This window comes from Pelodiscus sinensis, chromosome 1 (genome assembly GCF_049634645.1).
Source record: "Pelodiscus sinensis isolate JC-2024 chromosome 1, ASM4963464v1, whole genome shotgun sequence".
NCBI lineage: Eukaryota > Metazoa > Chordata > Testudines > Trionychidae > Pelodiscus > Pelodiscus sinensis.
The window spans coordinates 331,641,389-331,668,405 of record NC_134711.1 but is presented as its reverse complement, the minus strand read 5'-3'; the positions used below and the strand labels follow the sequence as shown (position 1 = coordinate 331,668,405).

Sequence of the window (27,017 nt, the reverse complement as noted above, 5' to 3'; positions counted from 1 at the left end):
TCCCCACTTCCGCTTCCTGAACTGTGCATACCCATCCATGAGAGTGCTCCAGTCCAGGGAGTTACCCCACCCAGTCTCCGTTAGTCCAGTCACATCATTATTTTTTGTGCCACGACTTCATAGAATCATAGAATCATAGAATAATAGGACTGGAAGGGACCTCGAGAGGTCATCGAGTCCAGCCCCCCGCCCTCAAGGCAGGATCAAACTCTGTCTACACCATCCCTGACAGATGTCTATCTAACCTGTTCTTAAATATCTCCAGAGAGGGAGATTCCACCACCTCCCTTGGCAATTTATTCCAATATTTGACCACCCTGACAGTTAGGAATTTTTTCCTAATGTCCAATCTAAACCTCCCCTGCTGCACTTTAAGCCCATTACTCCTTGTCCTGTCCTCAGAAACCAAGAGGAACAAATTTTTGCCTTCCTCCTTGTGACACCCTTTTAGGTATTTGAAAACCGCTATCATGTCCCCCCTTAATCTTCTTTTTTCCAAACTAAACAAGCCCAGTTCATGAAGCCTGGCTTCATAGGTCATGTTCTCTAAACCTTTAATCATTCTTGTCGCTCTTCTCTGTACCCTTTCCAATTTCTCCACATCTTTCTTGAAATGTGGCGCCCAGAACTGGACACAGTACTCCAGCTGAGGCCTAACTAGTGCAGAGTAGAGCGGCAGAATGACTTCACGAGTTTTGCTTACAACACACCTGTTGATACAACCTAGAATCATATTTGCTTTTTTTGCAACAGCATCACACTGTTGGCTCATATTCAACTTGTGGTCCACTATGACCCCTAGATCCCTTTCCGCCATGCTCCTTCCTAGACAGTCGCTTCCCATCTTGTATGTATGGAACTGATTGTTCCTTCCTAAGTGGAGCACTTTGCATTTCTCTTTATTAAACCTCATCCTGTTTACCTCTGACCATTTCTCTAACTTGCTAAGGTCATTTTGAATTATGTCCCTATCCTCCAAAGAAGTCGCAACCCCACCCAGTTTGGTATCATCTGCAAACTTAATAAGCGTACTCTCTATCCCAATATCTACATAATTGATGAAGATATTGAACAGTACGGGTCCCAAAACAGACCCTTGAGGAACTCCACTTGTTATCCCTTTCCAGCAGGATTTAGAACCGTTAACAACAACTCTCTGACTACGGTTATCCAGCCAATTATGCACCCACCTTATCGTGGCCCTATCTAAGTTATTTTTGCCTAGTTTATCAATAAGAATATCATGCGAGACCGTATCAAATGCCTTACTAAAGTCTAGGTATATGACATCCACCGCTTCTCCCTTATCCACAAGGCTCGTTATCTTATCAAAGAAAGCTACCAGATTAGTTTGGCATGACTTGTTCTTCACAAACCCATGCTGGCTATTCCCTATCACTTTATTACCTTCCAAGTGTTTGCATATGATTTCCTTAATTACCTGCTCCATTATCTTCCCTGGGACAGACGTTAAACTGACCGGTCTGTAGTTTCCTGGGTTGTTCTTATTCCCCTTTTTATAGATGGGCACAATATTTGCCCTTTTCCAGTCTTCTGGAATCTCCCCTGTCTGCCATGATTTTTCAAAGATCATAGCTAAAGGCTCAGATACCTCCTCTATCAGCTCCTTGAGTATCCTGGGATGCATTTCGTCAGGACCTGGTGACTTGCTGACATCTAACTTTCCTAAGTGATTTTTAACTTGTTCTTTGTGTATCCTATCTTCTAAACTTACCCTCTCTCTGCTTGTATTCACTACCTTAGGCACACCACCAGACTTCTCGGTGAAGACCGAAACAAAGAAGTCATTGAGCATCTCCGCCATTTCCAAGTTCCCTGTTACTGCTTCTCCCTCCTCACTAAGCAGTGGGCCTACCCTGTCCTTGGTCTTCCTCTTGCTTTTAATGTATTTATAAAAGCTCTTCTTGTTTCCCTTTATGCCTGTAGCTAGTTTGATCTCATTTTGTGCCTTTGCCTTTCTAATCTTGCCCCTGCATTCCCGTGTTGCTTGCCTATATTCATCCATTGTTAGTTGTCCTAGTTTCCATTTTTTATATGACTCCTTTTTTATTTTGAGATCATGCAAGATCTCTTTGTTAAGCCAAGCTGGTCTTTTGCCATATTTTCTATCTTTCCTACACAGTGGAATTGTTTGCTTTTGGGCCTTTAACAACGTCCCTTTGAAATACTTCCAACTCTCCTCAGTTGTTTTTCCCTTCAGTCTTGCTTCCCATGGGACCTTACCTACAAGTTCTCTGAGCTTATCAAAATCTGCCTTCCTGAAATCCATTACCTCAATTGTGCTGGTCTCCCTTCTACCTTTCCTTAAGATCATGAACTCTATTATTTCGTGATCACTGTCCCCTATACTGTCTTCCACTTTCAAGTTCTCAACTAGTTCCTCCCTATTTGTTAAAACCAAATCCAGAACAGCTTCTCCTCTGGTAGCTTTTTCAACCTTCTGAAACAGAAAGTTGTCTCCAATGCAGTCCAGAAACTTATTGGATAGCCTGTGCCTCGCTGTATTAGTTTCCCAACATATGTCTGGATAGTTGAAGTCCCCCATCACCACCAAATCTTGGGCTTTGGATAGTTTTGTTAATTGTTTAAAAAAGGCCTCATCCACCTCTTCCACCTGGCTAGGTGGCCTGTAGTAGACTCCTAGCATGATATCACCCTCGTTTTTTACCCCTTTTAGCTTAACCCAGAGACTCTCTACACAGCTATGTCCTACGTTCATCTCCACTTCAGTCCAAGTGTGTACATTTTTAATATACAAGGCAACCCCTCCTCCCTTTTTTCCCTTTCTGTCCTTCCTGAGCAAGCCGTACCCTTCCATACCAATATTCCAATCATGCGTCCCATCCCACCAGGTTTCTGTAATACCAATGATATCATAGTTGTATTTATTGGTTAGCAATTCCAGTTCTTCCTGCTTATTACCCATACTTCTCGCATTTGTATATAGGCATCTAAGATACTGATTTGATCTTGCCTCCCTCTTGTGCCCTGACCCTCCTTTCTCCTTGCCATTATAGGCCGTAGTCCCCCCCATTTCCAACCCATCTCCCAGTCCCGCACATTCAGCACTTACCTGTGGGCTTTGCTCACCTGCCCCCGACAAACCTAGTTTAAAGCCCTCCTCACAAGGTTAGCCAGTCTGTGTCCAAACAAGGCCTTCCCGCTCCTGGAAAGGTGAACTCCATCTCCGCCAAGCAGTCCTTCCTGGAAGAGCACCCTGGAAGACTTCCATTTCTTCCTGTTTGTTTCCCAGGCTTCTTACATTCATGCACAGGCATGGATGATAACAAGCCGACTTCCCTACTTTCTTGGTGTGAATCTGCTGCCTCCTCCTCCTTCCGTTTCCTCCCAGTCCTCTACTTCCCCATTTACCTCTGGGGGGCTTACGTCACCATTCCCTGGAGAAATTGGTTTAAAGTCTGTCGGATAACCCAGGCCTGTCACAAATCTTCGGGATGGGTTTGCAGAAACCGCTGAGCAGCATGGGGCAATGCGTGGAAGTGGGAGACACCTGCTGGATATCACAAGGAAGGTGCGTGGTCCTGCCATGAGCGTAGGGGCGTAGACTAGATAACCTCTTCAGGTCCCTTCTCGTGCTATGACTGTAGGGCACTGGGGAGGAACCTGCAGATGCCCTGGGTGGGTTTCTGTGTGGCCCGCGAGACACTTTGTTTACTGTTGCCCCACAAACAGTGGCCAGATGTTGTGATATTTCATTAGGTTATTTTCCTACTATTATTACAAAAATGACACGCACTTAAAGCAAGGGCATTTGGAGTGCGAGATGTTTGCACACAACCGTGGGAGAGCCGTGCGCTCGCTCTGCATCCAACCAAAGCGCTGCTTCGGCTCCATTGGTTAAGCCCACATGTTCTACGTGCACGAGCGCAGCCAGCAAGGTAACCCCATCCCAGCAGACTGTCCTGAGTTTTACATCGCACGGCCCATGAGGGGAACGAGGGTCACTCCTGCGGCCCGCTCTCTAGCCTAGGCTGCCCCTCACTCTTCCAGGGCGTCGGCCTGAGGCTTTGCTGATGTTCATTTATTAGGATCCTCTGCTCACACGGGGCGGGTTGCCGGGGAGGGAATGTTTGGGGTGGGTCACTCAGGGCTCAGACTGTGACTGTCACTCTCTCCATGAGCACTGACAGGCCACCTCTCCGTGTGTCGCTCCACACGAGGGTGTGTTCGGAGGGACTTCCCTGTGCTAGGCGCTTCCACGGCCCTGCAGGGAAGGTGCTGCTCAGAGTAAGGAGAGTGACCGAGGAGAGCCGCTGCGCTCCGGCCCCTGCATGAGAGCCCTGTGGGGCTGCAGAAAGTGCCCGTGCCAGCCCATAGCCACCTTCTCCATGTGTCTCTGTCACCTGCCCACCCCCACCCTGGGCGCTCACAGGTTCCACATTCTGTGCAGACCTAGGCCTGGTGCCTAACGTTCTCACTAACCAAATATCATTTTAAAGGAAACACGGAGCAGCCAATTGCTCTGCGGCTCAGCCCAGAGCCCAGAGTTCTCCTCTCCCTGTGGAAAGGTTCTTTAATTGCTCTTTGTGCCTGACGCTGGATAAATCGCCCAGTCTCCAAGCTGGTTACATCCAGATGCTGCTTCTCCCCTAGGAGCTGAGTAAACCCCCCTGGGATTGCCCAGAGATGTGTTATAAACAGTTCACACGCAGTGCCAGCTCTCGGCGTGGGACCCTGGGCTGAGAGAGGTGCAGGACACGGCTGCCTGAGGGGGAGTCACACCTACCATCTCCGCATTCACAGGTACTATCTCTTGTGGATAATCTCAGCTGCTCAATAACCCCTGAGCTGTGGAGACATGCTGAGATAGAGGGTAAATCTGGGGGCTTTTCAGCTCTGCACAGCCATTAACCATCCCCGGACTCTGGCCACAGAGGATGAGTTTGCTCCAGGATCCCTGGCCAAAACACCCCTCTTTTCTGTGCACCCACACCCCTCCCCAGTGATGTGCTCCAGCTCAGAGGTGGCTGCATTCCCATGGTATTAGGGTCCTTCAGGAAGAAAGGTTTTAACAAATGTAGAACACAAGGCCCAGTCCTGAGGCTGAGGCCAGCTTTTTGCTCAGGCCAAACTGAAGCAAAACTCCCCTTGGAATGAGAGGTGAGGAAAGAGCCGAGGAGCCAGAAGTGTGTCCCTGCCCAGACGCTGTCCCCTCCTCCTTCTCCGGCATGTCAGGGCTCTGGCTGGTCGTGGGGGCTCGTTTCTGCCGTTAGCTTGCTGGGAAGTGTGGAGGTGCCAGGGCTCCGCACTGTAACCACTGAACCCAATGTTCAGCAGAGGGAAGACCAGGGTTCCCAGTGCAGCTGTAAGGCTGTGACACTTTAATGCTTTAAGTGCTCGTGAGCTCACAAGCCAATGCCCAGAACAGCCCCCAGCCGGGTTCTGCCGGCACTGGGAGTTGGAGAATCCACTCCTTCCCCTCGCAGTCTCTCCGCAGGTTGAATCACGCTCAGGGCTCAGTCTTTAGCTCGGGTTTCCAGACAAAATTCGTCCGGCTTCAGCCTCCAGCCTGTGGGCCTGGTGCTTCTCATCTCAGTGAGATCCCAGAACCTGACATTCCCTGTGGTTTAGCCCCAACCCAGTCTCTGCCTGAGCCTCGTTTGATAAGATAACGAGATGAACGTTCATTCGGTCCCTTTGGATGGGATTTCACCAGCCTCCGTTCATCTACGCGGCTCTTTTCCTCACCCTCTCCCAGTGTGGATCTCAGAGATGTCACCCAGTCGCTTTCACCGCTGCCGTGTGCAACGGGGAAACCTGCCCCTGCTCTAGTTCATGTGACAAAGAATCCCAGCATCCCTTTGGCCGCAGCCCAGCACTGGGAGCTCCCCCCGAGGCTGTGGTCTAGTCCAGGCTCCGCTTGCTCCATGACATGAGGCCCTCATCTCTGTTACCATAGAAACATAGAAAGACATAGACACCTATTGTGGGGGGGAGGATAGTTCAGTGGTTTGAGTATTGGCTTGCTAAACCCAGTGTTGTGAGCTCAATCCTTGAAGAGGCTATTTAGGAATCTAGAGCAAAATCTGTCAGGGATGGTCCAGATGTGAAGGCAGGGGACTGGACTTGATGACATTTCAAGGTCCCATCCAGCTGTAGGTGATAGGCATCTCCATCCATATCAAATTGTGGGAGGCCTTCAAGCTCTTTCCCCTTCCCCCATACAGGGCTGAGCCGTTCCAGGCAGGTGCTGGGTGATCTGCAGCCCCTGGCCACACACAACTTCTGAGGAGAGTCGGGCTGGGAGACATTTTGTTGATACCACCCATCCTCAGGCACCGCTCCCCACAGCTCTGCATGACTCTGTCCCCCTGTGTCTATCCCAGGAAAGCGGTGGGAAGGGCAGCCCCCTCACCTGCAGACCCTGCTTCCCACAGCTCTTGCTTCACCTTGAAGACAGTGTGGTGCTCCACTCCGCACACTGACCTGTCTGCTCCCAGCTTTCCTGAAATGTGGTGCGGAAAACTAGACAGAATATTATAGTTGGGGAAAATGAAAGCAAAGCAGAGAAGAAGAGTTGCTCTTCTGTGTTGGGTACATCATCCCTGTTACAGAATCCCTGAATGAGATTTGCTTTGTTTTTCAACTGTGTGACACTGCTCACTCGTATTTAACTTGTGGTCCACTAGGAGCCCTCGATCCCTTTCAATATGGATCCTTTCTTGGGAGTCCCTTCCCTTTTCATGTGTGTGTGAAGGCTGTACTGCACTCTTACACAACAAATGCAGAAGTAGGGACCCGCAAGAGCACCCCAAAATCTTGTGTCTATGGGCTTTGGTACAAAAACTTCCCCCCAAATCCTAATACCCGGATTTTGGGAAATCTGCTGCCACCACTCTACTAAAACCAAGGAAGAGATCACTTGTGAAACCTCCTCCCTGAGGTAAAACTCTCCCCTGCCCCAACCTCCGTTTTGCTTGGATTTAGGAAAAACAGGAGACCCACAGACAGACCTTCCAGGACACAACAATCAATCAGTATCCGTTAATTAAATTTAAAAAAAATAAAGAAACTTTTATTATCAAAACAAATCTATGAAATCTTATGCTCCTACACTTCAGTTAGTCTATAAGGTGCCACAGGACTCCTCGTCGCTTTTGCAGATTCAGACTAACACGGCTACCCTCTGATACTTGACAAGCATAGTAAAGTGGCTAGATGGGAAGCACCACCAACTGATACAAATTTTCAGGGAACCCCTTGGTTAAAACTTAATTTCAAAGAAAGACCAAACAGTTCACCAGCTCAGACATTAGTTCCAAATTCCCAAACCAGGAAAACTACTAAACTTTGCCCTACATACACACCATAAGAAGTCTATTCTTGGGGAGAGATGGTCTTGCATCTCCTTCAGTCTTGGAAAAAAGCACTCTGCTTTTCAGACAAATAAGGGAAAGATAAAGATTCCTTTCTCCCAGTTTGAAATTCCTACCTGCATTATTATTGGTTGACCAGATACCCGGCTAGGGACAGTTAATTCCTCAGTCACCAGTTGCTGGTCAGCACTCCTGATTATGACAGTGTGCAAGTGATTTTTCCTTCCTAAGACTTATTTTTGAATTAATCCCATACCCAGGTTTTCCATTTTCCCCTAAGATTTCTTTAGTCAAACTTTGCCTTTACTTTTAGTATTTTATGTTTAAAAGAAACTTGCCCCATATTTGCCTTTTTATTGTTTGTTTTTGGCTCTGATGATGCCCAAAGGAGCACTTTTGGTTCTGAATGAGATGTGTGATTGATTGTACACTTTGAAACTCTGGGTATGTCTACACCACAGAGACTTTTCCAGAAAAACAGCCATTGTTCTGAAAAACTTCAATTACGTCCACACTGCAATTGCATTCTTTAGAAAGAACAGAGGGTTTTTTCTGACATTGGTAATCCTCATTCTAGGAGAAAGAAGCTTTTTTGCGAAAGAGCTCTTTTGGGAAATGACATGTGTGGCTGGGGAAGAGGGAGTTCTTTCGAAAGTAGAGAACTAAGGAAGAAGCTCAGTTTCTCTGCTGGCCACACCATCCATAGTAATCACAGATTACATGTGAGTTAGTGTCCATTCAGTGTGGACGCTATCTTTTGAAAAAGGAGATTGCTTTTTCAGTGCCCTTTGGCAGTGTGGACGTGCTCTTTCGGAAGAAGATTTTCCAGAAGCTCTCTTCCGGAGAAGCTTCTTCCAAAGAAGCCTGCAGTCTAGACATAGTCTCTGTTACTCCCAACCCAAAGATGCCACTGTATATGGAGTTTAACACTCTTCTTCATTGGTCCAAAAAGTATTTCCTCACTTTACACATTATGGGTACTTTATGCAGCTTCTTTCCAAGTGCAGAACTAAACTATGTCTTGAGAATGTCTACTTTTTCTGTAACATCAACAAGTTTCCTGTCTCATGCTAGGACTTGCCCTAAAATTTTCTAGCATTTCTTATATTTAATAAACTTATATAAATGGGAAATTTACCCACTTTACTTGCGTGCTTACCTCAATTCAGGTGGTTTTTTTTACATAAAAGGAGAATGTAAATGACTTATTCGAATGATTGTATTTTTTAAAATAGACAGTTAATGTTATGAAGTTAATTTTATTTGGATTTTATCAAAAAAAGGATTGTTACATTTTTACTGTTTAATATTTGTTAAATTTTTTAAATAGGAATTCCATCAAGGGTTTTTTTCCCCTTCATCCCTATAAACTGACTCTTTTTTAACAAAAAAGGGGGAAATGTATTTAGCTTCCAATAACATTTTATTCTATTTTTCAAAGCTTAAGCACTGATTTACCTATTCCAAAACAGAGTCTGCATTTTATCCCTTTTATTAAAGGCCTATTGAGAAACAATCCTACTGCAGATTCATCCTATTTTAAGCAATGGGATCAAAAGGCGGCAAGGGAGGTTCAGGTTGGAGATTAGGAAATACTTCCTTCCTGTCAGGGTGGTGAAACACTGGAATAAGATTCCTAGGGAGGTTGTGGAATCTCCATTACTGGAAATATTCAAGAGCAGGTTGGACAGACACCTGTCTGGGATGATCTCGACCAGGGCTACTTAACTTTGGAAGCTCCGGAGGTCACAATGATACTCCCAGCATATGCTGAGGGCCGCAGCTTAGATGTGGTTGCATGTACATAGAAATATATATGCAAATATATGTAAATAGCTTCTTTCACACTGACGAGCATGAATACAAAGACTATGGCAAGACTGCACGACACACAGTGCCCGTTTGAGTCAGTTCTGCTGATATTAATAAAAGGCAATAGCTACCCGAGTTCCACCCATATGACAGCACTTTTAATGAGCAATGACAGGCCAGGAATTTAACTACTAAAACGCATCTCAACAGAAGACAATTATACCGACTCCTTTTTTGATTTGGCTCCCACCCATGAGCCGTGTGTTGAGCCCTGCGTAAACTCAAACCAGACTGTGTGTTGAGGAGCCCGGATCTACTCAGTGCATGGTCCTTCCATGAGGGTAGGGGACTGGACTTGATGACCTCTCGAGGTCCCTTCCAGTTCCACTGTTCCATGGTTCTATGATTCTGGCTCAACTTGGTTCAGCCGTGTTCAACATTCACTGAGTTCTGTCAGTTTGCATGACTAGTAGATTTGGTGATTGCTTCTGTTTGGATTTATGAGCAGGGCTCGCCAGCCACGCTGTCTGGTGTGCTGCACAGGCACAGATCGTTCTGAGCATGCGCAGATTGCCTGAATCTGGCTCTTCCGGGATGTAATCTACTTGCCACGGGTGAGTAGATTACATAGATTGTCAAGCCCTGTTTATGAGCAGCAGTCCCATTCCAGGCACACCCGTTTTCCTGGCACAGTAAAACCCGTATGTTCTTTTAAGCACTTTTTGGACTGTTGAACTATGGCTATTTACGTGCCTACTATACGCATGCTAAAGAACATCCAATTTCCATTCTCATTTTTCCAGCTAACATATCCCCCCATTTAATTGTGCTGATATATGGATATTACGGGTTGGAAACTCTTCTTTCTTTGCCCACTGGAATGCAATCAGTTCTATTCTTTCCTTTTCTTTCCTCCATCATCTTCCCCTTCTTCTTTCTTCACCTACTGTTCAAACAGTCCATAGACAGCAGCTTCTCACATTTTCATGGTTTGTCATGAAACACCCCTTTCTATCTGCTGTATCCTCCACAGAGATGAGGTCAACACAACTGAGCACATGTCTGACGGGGTGATTGTCCATCCCATTCCTCTGGCATCCAAACATGAGCTTTCCTTCTGCCAGTGCTGGGAATGAACTGGGGTTTCCATGGTGCTGATAGCAGTGAGAACCTGGTGTTCTCCCTGAGGTGTGTTTCCTGCTGTTCTTTTTTAGGATTAACCACAGCAAGAGATGTAGACATGACTGACACAGAGAGCACCATAAAATACGGTATTGCCACTGCTAGGGTATTTTGTTCATATTTCATTTCTCTGAATAAAGAAAATGTTGGGGGGGGGGGGAGTGTCAGTGTGTGAAGAGCAACCGATCTGCTTCACCATGAAAATAGTCTCCATCAGTGCATACTGTGCCATATACTAACGTTCTCTCTCTTTCAGGCATTTGTACTGTGACCATTGTTTCTCCATTGATCCTGGCCACATAGAGGGGATCGTAAGGTACATACAGTAGACAGCCTTCTGCCTCAGTGTTGGACACGTTCTCCGTCACTCCATGTCAGATTACAACACAACCTATTTTACCAACCCCTCCACCTTCATCCTGCAAGGCATTCCTGGCCTGGAAGCCGCTCATGCATGGATCTCCATCCCCTTCTGCATCATGTACATTGTAACCATCTTGGGGAACTTCACCATCCTGTTCATCGTGAAGATGGAGCCAAGCCTCCATGAGCCCATGTACTATTTCCTCTGCATGCTGGCCATCACAGACTTGGTCCTGTCCACGTCTACACTACCCACAATACTGAGCAATTTCTGGTTCAATTCCAAAGAGATCGATTTCAGTGCCTGCCTCACCCAGTTGTATTTTGTTCATTCCTTCTCGGCGATTGAGTCTGGGATATTGATGGCCATGGCTTTGGATCGCTACGTGGCCATCTGCCATCCCCTGAGACATTCCACCATCCTGAATAACCCCGTGGTGGCCAAGATCTGCCTGGCTGCGGTGCTGCAAGGTGCCATACTTGTACTGCCCTTTCCCATCCTGGCGAGGCAGTGGCCATATTGTAGAACCAACATCATCCCCTACACGCACTGTGAGCACATGCCTGTGGTGAAGCTGGCCTGCTCTGACATCCACATCAGTAGTTACTACGGCCTCTTTGTGCTATTCTGTTTCTGTGGTCTGTATGTGATTTTTATTGTCATTTCCTACACCCAGATCCTCAGAGCCATCTTCCGCCTCCCCACAAAGGACGCCCGGCTCAAGACTTTTGGGACCTGCATCTCCCACCTCTGTGTCATCTTAACATTTTACACTCCAAATCTCTTCTCCTCTCTCATGACCCGGTTTGGCCTCAAAATGCCCCTGCATCTCCACATTCTCTTTGCCAACATTTACCTCCTGGTGCCCCCCATGCTCAACCCCATCATCTACGGAGTGAGGACCAAACAGATCCGGGACAGGCTGCTCAGGCTTTTTACTCTGAAAGGGAAATAAATGTTTTCTCCTGCTTCTCTGGCTCTCAGGCAGAGCTCCATGACAATGTGCTGGGCCCTCTTCCCTAAATGACTTACTGGCTAGTCAGAGAGCAATTCACTCCTTTCCTGATATTTCCTTCTCATTGTAACAAATTAGGGAATCGGCCTGTGTGTGACTTATTCATAGAATCATAGAACCATAGAGCTGGAAGAGACCTCAGAAGGTCATCATGTCCGCCCCCTGCCCGAGGCAGAACCAATCCCAACTAAATCAACCCGGCCAGGGCTTTGTCAAGCTGAGACTTAAAAATCTCTAGAGATGGAGACTCCACTACTTCCCTAGGGAACCCATCCCAGTGCTTCCCCACCCTCCCAGTGAAATAGTTTTTCCTAATATCCAACCTAGACCTCCTGCACTGCAACTTGAGACCATTGCTCCTTGTTCTGCCACCTGCCACCACTGAGAACAGCCTCTCTCCATTCTCTCTGGAACCTCCCTTCAGGAAATTGAAGGCTGCTATCAAATCCCTCCTCACTCTTCGCTTTTGCAGACTAAATAGACCCAAATCCCTCAGCCTCTCCTCATAAGCCATGTGCTCCAGCCCCCTAATAATTTTTGTTGCCTTCCGCGGGACCCGCTCCAATGCATCCACATCCTTTTGTGTAGTGGGGGGCCCAGAACTGGACACAATACTCTAGATGTGGCCTCACCAGAGCCGAATAAAGGGCCTTGCAGGGGATAAATGCTGAGTTTTAGTGCATAATAGAAGAGTAGCAAGCAAGTGGAGAACAGCTACAGCAAGGGGAGACCCCAAGATGATCGAAGAAGAGTTTTGAACTAGAAGGGCAGCAGCAGCGACAGCACGCAAACAAGGAGGCAGGCCTATTGCTACAGGGTCAAGCGGAGAGCTGAAATAGGCAACTGGACGCTGCTTATCCCCATGAGTCTGAGTAAGCAGCCCTTGAGCGATTCCTTCCTGCTTGTGACAAAAGAGAGTGAAAGGCTTGCTGTGATCAGGGAGACCCAAGGCGGGAGCCTGAGCCAGGGCCCCCTTAACAGCAGTGAAAGCTCTTTTGGCCTCAGAGGTCCATGACAAGGGTTCAGGGATATCTGGACGAGCCAGCAGCTGTAGTGGCTTTACAATAGATGCATACCCCAAAATCCATTGCCTACAGTAGCCAGTCATGCCCAAGATGGGGAGCATTTGAGGTACTGTGGGAGGCCTGGGAATCTTAAGGATTGCTTCAACCCTTTTGGAAGAAAGATTCCCCTCCTGAGCCGAAATGTCATGTCCTACATAGTGAACACGGGGCTGGCAGAGTTGTAATTTGGCCTTGCAGGCTTTATGGCCTTTCTGCGCCAAAGAAGTTAGCAGGATGAGAGAGTCTTTTTTACCCGCTTTTCGAGAAGGAGAACGAAGACGCAGGTCATCAATAGATTGGACCAAGGTCGACCCATCAGGGAACTGGATATCCTCCAAGTCCCTTTTGAGGATTTATGAAAAAAGAGAAGGGCTTTCAGTGTAACCTTGTGGGATCCTGGTCCAAGTATACTGCAAGCTTTGATAAGGAAAGGCAAAAAGAAATCGACTATCAGGGTGGATGGGAATAGAAAAGAATGCAGAGCAAAGATCAATGACGGTGAAATAAGTAACTGTGGGTGGGATACAAGACGAAATAGTAACAGGGTTAGGGACAACAGGAAAAGAAGGGAGAATAGCGGCATTAATAGCTCTCAGGTCTTGCAGAAATCTCCACTCATCCGTTTCTCCTGACTTCCAACAAGAAGAATGGGGGTTTTGCAGGGACTCTTGGGCTATGTCTACTCTGGTGGGTTTTTGCACCAGAAATATGCAAATGAGGCTAAGCGTGGAATATCGCCGAGCCTCATTTGCATACCTAATGAACCGCCATTTTTGCAGGAGAGGCTCTTGCGCCAGAAGGAGCTGTCTACACTGCCCCTTCTTGCACAAGAAAACCCTCTTGCGCAATGCTGCTACACCAATTATTTTCAGGAATAACGGCATTGCGCAAGAGGGGTTTTCTTGCGCAAGAAGGGGCAGTGTAGACGCTCCTTCTGGAAAAAGAGCCTCTTCTGCAAAAATGGCAGCTCACTAGGTATGCAAATGAGGCTCGGCGATATTCCACGCTTAGCCTCATTTGCATATTTCTGGTGCAAAAACCCACCAGTGTAGACATAGCCTTGGCTGGAACAATGATACCTTGCTGTAAGAGGGAGGTGACTACCGGCTGAATCCCTTGCTCAGCTTCAGGTCGAAGCAGATACTGAGGAACTCTAGGCAAAGGCTTAGTGGGGATCAACGTAATCCTAACAGGAAGGGCTGACTGAATGAGGCCGACCTCGTTGGAATGCAGAGACCACAGGCAAGGCATTACTAATGCCAAGAGTTTCTGCTGCTGATCAGAAGGCAAAGCAGATGGGGCAGAGTCCTCAGAAGCCTCAGTAAGAGCTGCCAGGCAAACAGCTCATTCTCTTGGTGTACTTTGAGGAAGACCCTATCCAGATTACAGTACATAGTACAGCTCAATTTACAAAGCAAGTCCTGTCCTAACAGATTAAAAGGAGAGGAAGGGCTTAAAAGGAAGGCTTGTTGATCGGATATGGAACCCAATGGTAAGGCAGAGGGATTGGGAAACTGGATGGGGAACAACTTGGTTATAGATACCCACTGCATTAATGGATTCAGAAGACTTTGGAATATTAGGAAATTCTTGTGCCTGCAAAGTGGAGCGGCTGGTGCCTGTTTCTACTAAACATTTAACCTTGGAGACATTTATAAGACAAGAAACATAAGGACCAGTTTGATCTAAGGATACAAGCGGGGCAGAGATGATGTTACACTCCCTAAAACTGGCCTAACAAGACTGACCTGGCGCAACAGGGTTGGATGGGCTTGGAAAACACAATGGCTGTGTCTGCATTGGCACCCTTTTCCGGAAAAGGGATGCTAATGAGACCAGTCGGAATCGCAAATTCCGCAGGGATTTAAATTTTCCCCATGGCATTTGCATGAACATGGTTACCGCTTTTTTCCGGCTTGGGGCTTTGCCAGAGAAAAGCGCCAGTCTAGACGGGATCTTTCGGAAAATAAAGCCTTTTCCGGAAGATCCCTTATTCCTGATTTTAAGTAGGAATAAGGGATCTTCCAGAAAAGGCTTTATTTTCCGAAAGATCCCGTCTAGACTGGCGCTTTTCTCTGGCAAAGCCCCAAGCCGGAAAAAAGCGGTAGCCATGTTCATGCAAATGCCACGGGGAACATTTAAATCCCCGCGGAATTTGCAATTCCAACTGGTCTCATTAGCATCCCTTTTCCGGAAAAGGGTGCCAATGTAGACACAGCCAATGGGTTTTGAAAGCCCGGAAAATTCTGAAAATTGGGGGTTGACCACTGCAGGGGCAGTCAGTTCGGGCATTTGTTTTTCCAATGCCTGGGGCTCGTGCAGTAATGTCCTTTGAGCATGTTTTCTGCCTTTGTTTGTGAAGTCTGGAAGGATAAATAAAGGGTCAGACCAAGGCAGGTATCATCCATTCTGATGTATAAATAAGCTTTTTCCCTCTGATCTTGAAGCCTGCAAAGATGGTTGCACTGAACAGTGTCTTCTCTGTTTTGTCATCTCACTTGCTCTATAAAAATATTTTCAGGGTCACATTCTTTGTTATCACTGTAACCTGCAAACTTTAAAAAGTTTATAATATTTTTAAATGTGAATTTAATTAAACATTTATAAATAATAACTAGGGGCAGGTATAATAATATTAATGACCAGCCTATTAATATTCATTGCATAAATAGTAACATTACTAACTAAACATTTCAAAAAGTAATAATAAACATATACATTAACATACTAAAATAAATAAGAAATATAACTAGTGACAAATTAGAGCTCACTAAAAACATTATGTTACAAGCCGTAGGGAAACAATTATCTGCAATAAAAAAATTAGTTTATCCCATCTGCTCCTGGATTGCCTCTTTCTTCTCTAACAGCCCTCTCTCACACATTTACCTTCACAATTTGTTGATATTTAGTGGGCCATTTCCTTCAACAGAGAGGATGGATATGGACATGACTTGTCCCTCACACTCATTTATCCTTCTTCCCAGAACTACAGAGTCTGCAGTGACTTCCTATGGGCCATTCTTGACAGTATCATTGGTGCCCAGATGGAGAAGTAGTAAGAGGAAGCCGTCCCGTGACTTGATCAGCCTCAGCAGACACTCCATCGCCATCTAAATTCTAGCTCAACATGGTAGAAATTGGTGCAAGACATGGTAGAAATTGGACCTTTTGTCCTTTTAATGTCTCTTCTATAATATGGAGACCAACTTGCACTTTCTACAGGTAAATTCACTTCTATCCCCTGAGAAAAAATGAAAACATTGCATGTCTTGTGTACGTCACAACAGCTGATTGCTCACTATCCATATTGTCGTCCTTGTACGATCCTCTTCAGATGTTGTATTTACTGCTCACGGAAATGTGAAAGGCACAGAAACTCAGTGTGAACTCCCTCATCTCCGAGGCACAATGTCCAGGCAAACTCCCTCGTTTTGCCCGGCAGTTGACAACTGGCTGTGGGTTTTTGTTTGTTTGTTTGTTTTTATAAGGCTGCTGGCTCAAAGCAGTTGGACCAGCTCAAAGCCTTCCCTCTATTCAACACTCAAGGCCTATCTGGAACAAAGCCCCCCAATTCACACTTTTCAAACAGACACACAGTCAAAGGGTCACACTTGCAGCCAACAAACACATGGTCAAATAGTTCCACAACTAGCTCCAGTCAACCTCAGCCATACAGAATTTACTGCCTGCCCCGACTGGAGTTCTGGGGCTCATAACTGACCGCTGCTCATTCCTGACAAAGGGCTCATACTCAGAGACTTTTTCTCTTCTTGCAGGCTAGAGACCCTCACTGGCTAATGCTTTGCTCAGACGGCTGCCCGTAGTCACAGGTTTTGGGCTGCCTGCCTGTTCTCTAACTGTGAGTGACTCCCAGCTATGTAGTGAGCTGGAGTGGCCTCCGACTTATGCAGAGGGGCAGGGACAATCTAGTTCACAATACTTGGTGAAGAATGCGGGCAGCATTCTGTCCTTTGCAGTAAGGACTCGTGTGCCCACCACTTAAAGTGAGATGGAAACTGCAGAATTTCTAACTGTGGTTTATAACCTGTCCTCTGAATCAGCTTCTCTGCTGTACGACTGGAGGACAACCAATGTGATGACCATGTTTAAAAAGGGCTGTACAGGTGATCCTGGCAATTACTGGCTAGTACGTCTAACATCAAGAACAGTCACACTGATTGAAATTATACTAAAGAAATGAATTTTCAGACACAAAAATGAACATACTTTGTTAGGGAAAGAGTCAATATGTCAGACCAATCTACTAAAATTCTTGGGGGAAGGCAGTGAACAAATATTTGGATGAGGGGGTCCAGTGGATATAGTTTTCTTAGATTTCCAGAAAGCCTTTGATAAAGCCCTTCACCAAAAGCTCTTCAGTCTAGTACGAATCATACTAAAGAAGTGAATTGTCAGACACAAAAATGAACATACTTTGTTAGGGAAAGAGTCAACATGGTTTTTGAAAAAGGAAATTATACCAGACCAATCTACTAACATTCTCGAGGGGAGACTGTCAACAAATATTTGGACAAGGGGATCCAGTGGGTCTAGTTTTCTTAGATTTCCAGAAAGCCTTTGACAAGGTCCCTCACCAAAGGCACTTCAGTCTAGAAAGTATCAACCTATTCATAAATGAACTCTAGAAAGGGGTTCACACTGAGGTGGACACATTTTAAAATGATACCGTACTGCTCCAGAAAGTTTAGTCCAAAGCAGAGTGAAGAGTTTCAAAAGGACCTCACAACAAAGCGACAGATGAAACCCAATACTGATGAACGCAAAGCAACGCACATCAGAAAACATCATCCCGAATATGTGTACAAAATAATGGGGCCTAGACAACTTGGCAGTGAGTTCTCACTGGGACTGCCTCTGGCATTCAGCCCAGTGGAAGCAGAGGACCTCCTAGGGATCCAGGTACCTCCCAAGAGCCGGGGAGGAAGTGGGCGAGGGGAAGATGATGCTAATCTGGCTGAACTTGAGTGTATGTTTGGGCTGGATTCCCCACTTACCAAGGGGAAGAATTCCTTGCCACCCTTATGTAAGTGGGGGAAGGGTCCCGCTATTGTGGGGAACTTTCCTGGTTCGTACACAACCCCAGTAAAATGGGTGAGGGACAGGGTCGGAGTCCCTGCCCCCACTTCCCTTACCCAGAGGCCTCCCCGACCTCAAGGATCCCCTTCCAGTCTCCTGTGGGGCAGAGCCCTCCTAACTCCAGCATGTCTGGGCCCAGGATTCCTGGGAGCTCAACCCCTAACCTTGTGGCCATCACCTATGGCAGGGGCTGGTGTCCCACCTTGGGATGCTCTCTTCTCACTGGACAGTTCCCAGACCCAGTGATCATTACATTCAGTTCAAGCAAAAACAATTTATTAAAGATCAACCAATTTAAAAAAGAGAAAGAATAAGGAAAAGTGGCTAGAAGACACCTCACTCTGCTCTGTGCCATGGGGACTCACACACAGCGTCTCTGGGGTGTCAGGGCAGGTCACAGTCTGCTCCTGGTAGGTCCCTGGACTCTCCCTCAGGGCCTGACTGCTTCAGGGACGCTGCAGGTCAGACACCTGCTGTGGGTGGCAGGACCCTTCTCCCCAGTGGCAGCCCCTCCCCAGGTGGGGTTACAATCCCCTCCCAGTCTCCCCCTGCTCCACCCAGCTCCAGGCTGCTCCACCCCTGCTTTTCTCCCTGCTGTGCTTCCTCCGGCTCCTGGGCAGCTTCTCTGGCCCTTCGGCTCTGTGGCTGCAGCTCTGCCCCAGCTGGACTCTGCTGCTGGGCTGTGTCCGGCTGCCATGACTCCTCCCAGCTCAGCACAGGCCCAAGACATCCCCGTAGTACAGGGCTTTGTGTCTGAGGGGGCAGGGAAGGAAATCGGGGGATGGCGGGGGAGCTGCAATGTCACCTCACTGGTCACTCAACAGAGGTTGCCCAGGACAAAATGGCTGATGCGGCTTCTATGCAGCCAGGCCCCCAGCCCCTGGCTCTGACTCCGAGAGGTAGGGTTGTCAGATGGTTTAAGCAAAAATACCAAGACCCCCACTCAAAAAAAAAAAAAAAAACAGAGAAAAAAATTCTGTCGAGGGGGGAAAAAAAGGGGAGGAGAACAAATTTGTTGAGCAAAAAAAGGGACCCATACAGTTAAGCAAATAAAAATAAAAAATAAAACAGCATTAAAACAGCTTTAAGTGTGTGCAAGAACAGGGATAGCAAGAGGGGAAAGGCTGAGCACTAAGACCCAGGGACGGCATGGCTTCCCCTTGCTCAGGTCTTTAGGCTTTTTGCTGGTGGCCATTTTGTTTTCTTGATTGAGCCAGACTGCAGCTTCCCTGGGGTCCGAGAGCAAAGGGTTGGGGGCTGCGCCCAGTTGCTGAGTGTGTCGTAGGGTTACGAGGTGTCCGATATCTTCTAAATTTTATTACCGGACAGGAGGCGAAAATACTGGACTGTCCGGGTGAATACCAGACACCTGGCAACGCTACTGAGAGGCACCTGTGGGACAGCCCTGCCGGAGGGAAGTGATCACATGCCTGGCCCCTCGGGGGGTGGGGAGTGGGACGGTGGAAGGGCCCCGATCCAGGGCCTCATTTCTGAGTCCTTTTGTCTGAATGTGTCTGTCAGGCAGGACCCAGCGCAGGCTGAGGCAGCGTCTGTCTGTGGAAACGCCAATGGCCCGTCTGACAGAGGGGAGGGACGTTCCCAGGCCAGGCTGCCAGCACAGGCCAGAGGGCTCCGTGGTGAGCACATCGCAGGTAGCACCCGGGAATCCTGTCAGACCTGCACCACGGGCAAGCCCTGCCCGACCACGCGTCCATCTCTCTCCCGCCAGACGTTCAGTTACCAAGAGAGAGCAGAGTCAGGACTCCTGAGGTCGGTTTGTCATTCTCTCTGTGACCTTAACCAAGACAATCACTCTTTGCCTCAGTTTATCTATGGCTATAACTTATAACGAATGTATGTTCATCTTGACTTTATTTTGCCAGCTGTTTTGAAGAGACGCCAATGAAAGGTGCTGCACAGTGTGATGATAAACGAGAACTACTGATTTCAGATCCCTTAGGAATAGCCTTGAGTGCCTGTGGAAAGTGTTTGTGTCTCTGCTCAGCCGTGTGTCTGCAGATCTGTCTCCGTACGGTCTGCCCAGCCCTCCGAGGTCCATGGTGACCCAGGCATTTCCCTAGCTTTTATTTTTTTAACTAATCAACTATAATTTAAAAATGTGCACAGACACACAGAGCAGCCCATTCCCTTGTGACGCAGCAGAGACTCGGAATCGTCTCATCTCCCGCTGGGAATGTCCCTTAATTGCTGTTTACTGCCAAGCCTGGCTAAAGCGCCCAGAATCAGGCTTGGAACAGAGTCACTGCCCTGAGAGTCTCCAGCCTCCAGCCTGTTCACACCCACACGTCACTTCTCCGCAGGTGCTGTGTGATGCCCACTGGGACGGCACAGACCTACCTTATAAATGGTGCAGTCCCAGTGTCAGCTCTTAGCTTGGGATGTTGCTGCAGAGGGTGTGGTGAGAGAGACGAGGGACACGGCTTCCTGAGAGATTCCCAGGGAAGACACTTCCCGCCCAGGACTGACAGGTATCATTCGCTGCTGGGGAGCTCTCCTCCTCGATCCCCTGGGGCATCGTGGGTGTGCTGGGAGAGGCAGTAGGTTTCTCATTCTCCTTTGCACTGTCCAGACCCTAAACCTCCCGGGGCCCGATCCATCCTTTCTCCTGTATTTGCCCCGTGGCTGATCCCCCCAGCTCTGTGCTGGTGCATTTCTGTGGCCCAGGGGATCCGGCAGGAGGGAAGGGAGTAGCAGATGGGCAAAGCAAATCACTGAGGCTGTGGCCCATGGATTGCTCAGACTCCAGGGCGGGAAAACTCCGCTTGGAGGAAAAATTGAACAAAGCCCTTGGGGCCAGCTGTGTGTTGATGCCCAGACACTGTCACCTCCTCCCCTCACATCTCAGGGCTCTGGCTGCTAACAGGGTGGCTGTTTCCTGACTTGGATCTCTTGGGAAGCCAGGAGGTACCAGAACTCCTCACTGTGAAAGTTTTAAAAAATTTTCAAGGTGGGCCTGGCCTCTGCTCTCCTGTCTTTTTAGAGAACTTGGCTGAAAGCTCAAATCTGAAACTTTCCAACACCAATTCACTCAGCAGCAGGCATCCCTGGGGGAAATGTCAGTCTAAATGCTTAACAACTGTCAAACCCATTAGCATCTGAAATGAGACCTTCTAATTGAAAGTGCCAGATAATCTGCACTCAATGTGTTGCTACTGGCAGCAGCTACAATGGCCAATCCATTTGGGAACCCCATTTAGCTAAACTCTGTGCACCAATTAATACTATGGCTTGGAGTTCCACAGGACAAATTAGGTTTTTTTAAAAAACATGTAAGCTTTATATAGTCACATTTTCCATGTAATTGAATTTTTCCTTTTTTGCCTATTGTGGGAGACAGGAAATATACATGTGAGAAAGCACAATAAGATCAGCCAGTGGGAACCCAAGTATAACACAGGCTGTTACATTTGAGCCACACAGATGACTCTTCACCCTCTTTTTGAAACTTCCAGCGAAGGAGCTTTCCTGGCCCCCAGGGGCGTCTGTTCCATGATCTCTCTGTTCTCACTGGGAGGAAGTTTTCCCCAAGGTTTAATCTGACTCTGCCATGCTGCAGTTTGCTCCTCTTGCCCTGCCCTCTGCAGCAAGAGACACCAGCTTTCCTCCCTCGTGCCACCTGCTCAAGGGTGTGAAACCCCCTGTCATGTGCCCTCAGTCTCCTCTTTACCCAACTAAACTCGCCCGGTTCCCGTCGCTGGCACAGGCGGCTCGAGTTCTGCCCCTTTCTCATTCACCTCTGGCTCCTTTCCAGTCTCTCTGCACCTTCCTACCCAGCAGTGTCCAAAACAGGGCTCAGCACCGCAACTGGTACAGCCGCACTAACACCTAGTGACGCTAGCCTGCTGCACCTCTAACATTGCAACTACTCTTCAAAAAGCAAGGACACCTCATATCACTGAGCAATGACTCTCCATTAGCCTAACCCGCCTGTATACAGCCGGAGGCCAATTGCTGAATTAATTGACCTAGCTACCATCTCAGGGGAGGGGATGTACCTGTGATGGGAGAACACCTGCCGTGCGGGTGAGCGGTACACGCTGATGTACTCAGGCAGCCCCGCTGTAGCATTTCAAGTGCAGACAGCCCTCCAGCTCCTCACTCAGCAAAGCAGCCAGGCTGCATCTGCAGAGACTGGGAGCTGTAGAACCCCACCTTTCCCTCCGCAGTTACCCCTGTGGTTAATCGCCCTCCGTGCTAAATATTTAGACCTTATTTTTTACTGCAATTTGTCTGGCTTCAGCTTTGACAGCCTTGCTCTGCCTTTCCCCGCTAGGTGACAGAGCCGGTTACTACTATATAAAGTGAATCAATGAAGCACCTTAAGTCTCTCGCTCTCCAGCGTTTTTTCCAGCTGCCAGTCAGTTTTGTGGCTGTTTTGTGCATGCGTTCCAATGTTTCAACAATTTTCAACAGACAGTTTCACCAAGGCCCAGGGCAGAAATCCAGCCTGGGACCCAAGTCCCCACTGCCTTGTTTTTGCATCTAAGGACCAAAGCTGCCCCTTTGGGCCACAGCACTGCACTGGAAATCCTTCTGAATATCCTCGATAGTCACTTTCTGTGACTTTTTGCTCTGCCAAACACAGAAATTCCCAAGCTGTTTTCACGTTCATTCATTCACGTTCATTCATTGTCATCATTTCCTATTTGTATGAATTGCTCTTTTGCCTCCACTGCTTGTCATCTATTGCTCCCCTCACCTGAATTACAAAATCTGCCTTCCAGAACCCAGTGCCCCCATCTGTGGATTGGTCCTGCATTCCCTGTGGTGAGGAGATAACTTTCCATTTGGCTGTACAAATACATTTTGTTTGCATGAGTCCAACAGAAGCCATGTGGCTACCTGGGTCTCCTCCTTGTTATCATCCTGCCAGTGTTTTATGTGCTGTGATTCTCTCGTTGCTTCCAGACCTTTGATGTGAATATTGAAGAGCATCAAACCTAGAATTGATCCCAAGAGCACCCCAAAATCTTGTGTCTACGGGCTTTGGTACAAAAACTTCCCCCCAAATCCTAATACCCAGATTTTGGGAAATCTGCTGCCACCACCCTACTAAAACCAAGGAAGAGATCACTTGTGAAACCTCCTCCCTGAGGTAAAACTCTCCCCTGCCCCAAACTCCGTTTTGCTTGGATTTAGGAAAAACAGGAGACCCACAGACAGACCTTCCAGGACACAACAATCAATCAGTATCCGTTAATTAAATTTAAAAAAAATTAAAGAAACTTATTATCAAAACAAATCTACGAAATCTTATGCTCCTACACTTCAGTTAGTCTATAAGGTGCCACAGGACTCCTCATCGCTTTTGCAGATTCAGACAAACACGGCTACCCCTCTGATACTTGACAAGCATAGTAAAGTGGCTAGATGGGAAGCACCACCAACAGATAATGATTCTCAGGGAACCCCTTGGTTAAAACTTAATTTCAAAGAAAGACGAAACACTTCACCAGCTCAGACATTAGTTCCAAATTCCCAAACCAGGAAAACTACTAAACTTTGCCCTACATACACACCATAAGAAGTCTATTCTTGGGGAGAGATGGTCTTCCCATCTCCTTCAGTCTTGGAAAAAAGCACTCTGCTTTTCAGACAAAAAAGGAAAAGATAAAGATTCAAGTCCCAGTTTGAAATTCCTACCAGCATTATTATTGGTTGACCAGATACCCGGCTAGGGACAGAGTTAATTCCTCAATCACCAGGTGCTGGTCAGCACTCCTGATTATGACAGTGTGCAAGTGATTTTTCCTTCCTAAGACTTATTTTTGAATTAATCCCATACCCAGGTTTTCCATTTTCCCCTAAGATTTCTTTGGTCAAACTTTGCCTTTACTTTTAGTATTTTATGTTTAAAAGAAACTTGCCCCATATTTGCCTTTTTTATTGTTTGTTTTTGGCTCTGATGATGCCCAAAGGAGCACTTTTGGTTCTGAATGAGATGTGTGATTGATTGTACACTTTGAAACTCTGGGTATGTCTACACCACAGAGACTTTTCCAGAAAAACAGCCATTGTTCTGAAAAACTTCAATTACGTCCACACTGCAATTGCATTCTTCAGAAAGAACAAAGGGTTTTTTCTGACATTGGTAATCCTCATTCTAGGAGAAAGAAGCTTTTTTTGCGAAAGAGCTCTTTTAGGAAATGACATGTGTGGCTGGGGAAGAAGGAGTTCTTTCGAAAGTAGAGAAATAAGGAAAATGCTCAGTTTCTCTGGTGGCTACTCCATCCATAGAAATCACAGTTTACATGCGAGTTACTGTCCATTCAGTGTGGATGCTATCTTTCAAAAAAGGAGATCACTTTTTCAGTCTCCTTTGGCAGTATAGACGTGCTCTTTCTGAAGAAGTTTTTCCAGAAGATCTCTTCTGGAAAAGCTTCTTCTGAAAGAAGCCTGCAGTCTAGACATAGTTTCTGTTGCTCCCAACCCAAAGGTGCCACTGTATAACAAAGAACTAAACCATGTCTTGAGATTGTTTACTTTTTCTGTAACATTAACAAGTTTCCATTCTCATTTTTCCGTCTAACATTTTCCCCCATTTAGTTGTGCTGATGTATGGATATTACGGGTTGGAAACTTTTCTTTCTTTGCCCACTGGAATGCAATCAGTTCTATTCTTTCCTTTCCTTTCCTCCATCATCTTCCCCTTCTTCTTTCTTCACCTACTGTTCAAACAGTCCATACAGAGCTGCTTCCCACATTTGCATGGTTTGTCTTGAAACACCCCTTTCTGTCTGCTGTATCCTCCACAGAGATGAGGTCAACATAACTGAGCACATGTCTGACGGGGTGATTGTCCATCCCATTCCTCTGGCATCCAAACATGAGCTTTCCTTCCGCCATTGCTGGGAATGAACTGGGGTTTCCATGGTGCTGATAGCAGTGAGACCCTGGTGTTCTCCCTGAGGTGTGCTTCCTGCTGTTCTCTTTTAGGATTTACCACAGCAAGAGATGTAGACATGACTGACACAGGGAGCACCGTAAAATACGGTATTGCCACTGCTAGGGTATTTTGTTCATATTTCATTTCTCTGAATAAAGAAAATGTTGGGGGGGGGGGGTGTTTCAGTGTGTGAAGAGCAACCGATCTGCTTCACCATAAAAATAGTCTCCATCAATGCATACTGTGCCATATACTAATGTTCTCTCTCTTTCAGGCATTTGTACTGTGACCATTGTTCCTCCATTGATCCTGGCCACATAAAGGGGATCGTAAGGTACATACAGTAGACAGCCTTCTGCCTTAGTGTTGGATACGTTCTCCGTCACTCCATGTCAGATTACAACACAACTTACTTTACCAACCCCTCCACCTTCATCCTGCAAGGCATTCCTGGCCTGGAGGCCGCTCATGCCTGGATCTCAATCCCCTTCTTCATCATGTACATCATAACCATCTTGGGGAACTTCACCATCCTGTTCATCGTGAAGATGGAGCCAAGCCTCCATGAGCCCATGTACTATTTCCTCTGCATGCTGGCCATCACAGACTTGGTCCTGTCCACGTCTACACTACCCACAATACTGAGCAATTTCTGGTTCAATTCCAAAGAGATCGATTTCAGTGCCTGCCTCACCCAGTTGTATTTTGTTCATTCCTTCTCGGCGATTGAGTCTGGGATATTGGTGGCCATGGCTTTGGATCGCTACGTGGCCATCTGCCATCCCCTGAGACATTCCACCATCCTGAATAACCCCGTGGTGGCCAAGATCTGCCTGGCTGCGGTGCTGCAAGGTGCCATACTTGTACTGCCCTTTCCCATCCTGGCGAGGCAGTGGCCATATTGTAGAACCAACATCATCCCCTACACACACTGTGAGCACATGCCTGTGGTGAAGCTGGCCTGCTCTGACATCCACATCAGTAGTTACTACGGCCTCTTTTTGCTATTCTGTTTCTGTGGTTTGTATGTGATTTTTATTGTCATTTCCTACACCCAGATCCTCAGAGCCATCTTCCGCCTCCCCACAAAGGACGCCCGGCTCAAGACTTTTGGGACCTGCATCTCCCACCTCTGTGTCATCTTAACATTTTACACTCCAAATCTCTTCTCCTCTCTCATGACCCGGTTCGGCCTCAAAATGCCCCTGCATCTCCACATTCTCCTTGCCAACATTTACCTCCTGGTGCCCCCCATGCTCAACCCCATCATCTACGGAGTGAGGACCAAACAGATCCGGGACAGGCTGCTCGGGCTTTTTACTCTGAAAGGGAAATAAATGTTTTCTCCTGCTTCTCTGGCTCTCAGGCAGAGCTCCATGACAGTGTGCTGGGCCCTCTTCCCTAAATGACTTACTGGCTAGTCAGAGAGCAATTCACTCCTTTCCTGATATTTCCTTCTCATTGTAACAAATTAGGGAATCGGCCTGTGTGTGACTTATTCATAGAATCATAGAACCATAGAGCTGGGTAAAAATAAAAAATAAAACAGCATTAAAACAGCTTTAAGTGTGTGCAAGAACAGGGATAGCAAGAGGGGAAAGGTTGAGCACTAAGACCCAGGGACGGCATGGCTTCCCCTTGCTCAGGTCTTTAGGCTTTTTGCTGGTGGCCATTTTGTTTTCTTGATTGAGCCAGAATACAGCTTCTCTGGGGTCCGAGAGCAAAGGGTTGGGGGCTGCACCCAGTTGCTGAGTGTGTCATAGGGTTACGAGGTGTCCGATATTTTCTACATTTTATTACCGGACAGGAGGCGAAAATACTGGACTGTCCGGGTGAATACCAGACACCTGGCAACGCTACTGAGAGGCACCTGTGGGACAGCCCTGCCGGAGGGAAGTGATCACACGCCTGGCCCATCGGGGGGTGGGGAGAGGGACGGTGGAAGGGCCCCGATCCAGGGCCTCATTTCTGAGCCCTTTTGTCTGAATGTGTCTGTCAGACAGGACCCAGCGCAGGCTGAGGCAGCGGCTGTCTGTGGGAACGCCAATGGCCCGTCCGACAGAGGGGAGGGACGTTCCCAGGCCAGGCTGCCAGCACAGGCCAGAGGGCTCCGTGGTGACCACATTGTAGGTAGCACCCGGGAATCCTGTCAGACCTGCACCACGGGCAGGCCCTGCCCGACCATGCGCCCATCTCTCTCCCGCCAGACGTTCAA

General features: G+C 47.4%; 2 protein-coding genes across 2 annotated transcripts; both read left to right on the top strand.

The window, feature by feature from the left end:
• Positions 1 to 10,723: 10,723 nt before the first annotated feature.
• Positions 10,724 to 11,671, top strand: LOC142827849 (olfactory receptor 52R1-like). The gene has a single exon (XM_075923969.1). It carries the CDS (start codon positions 10,724 to 10,726, stop codon positions 11,669 to 11,671), a length of 948 nt encoding a protein of 315 aa, XP_075780084.1.
• Positions 11,672 to 25,191: 13,520 nt separating this feature from the next.
• Positions 25,192 to 26,139, top strand: LOC142827846 (olfactory receptor 52E4-like). The gene has a single exon (XM_075923963.1). The coding sequence runs from the start codon at positions 25,192 to 25,194 to the stop codon at positions 26,137 to 26,139; it is 948 nt and encodes a 315-aa protein (XP_075780078.1).
• The last annotated feature ends 878 nt before the right edge of the window (positions 26,140 to 27,017 follow it).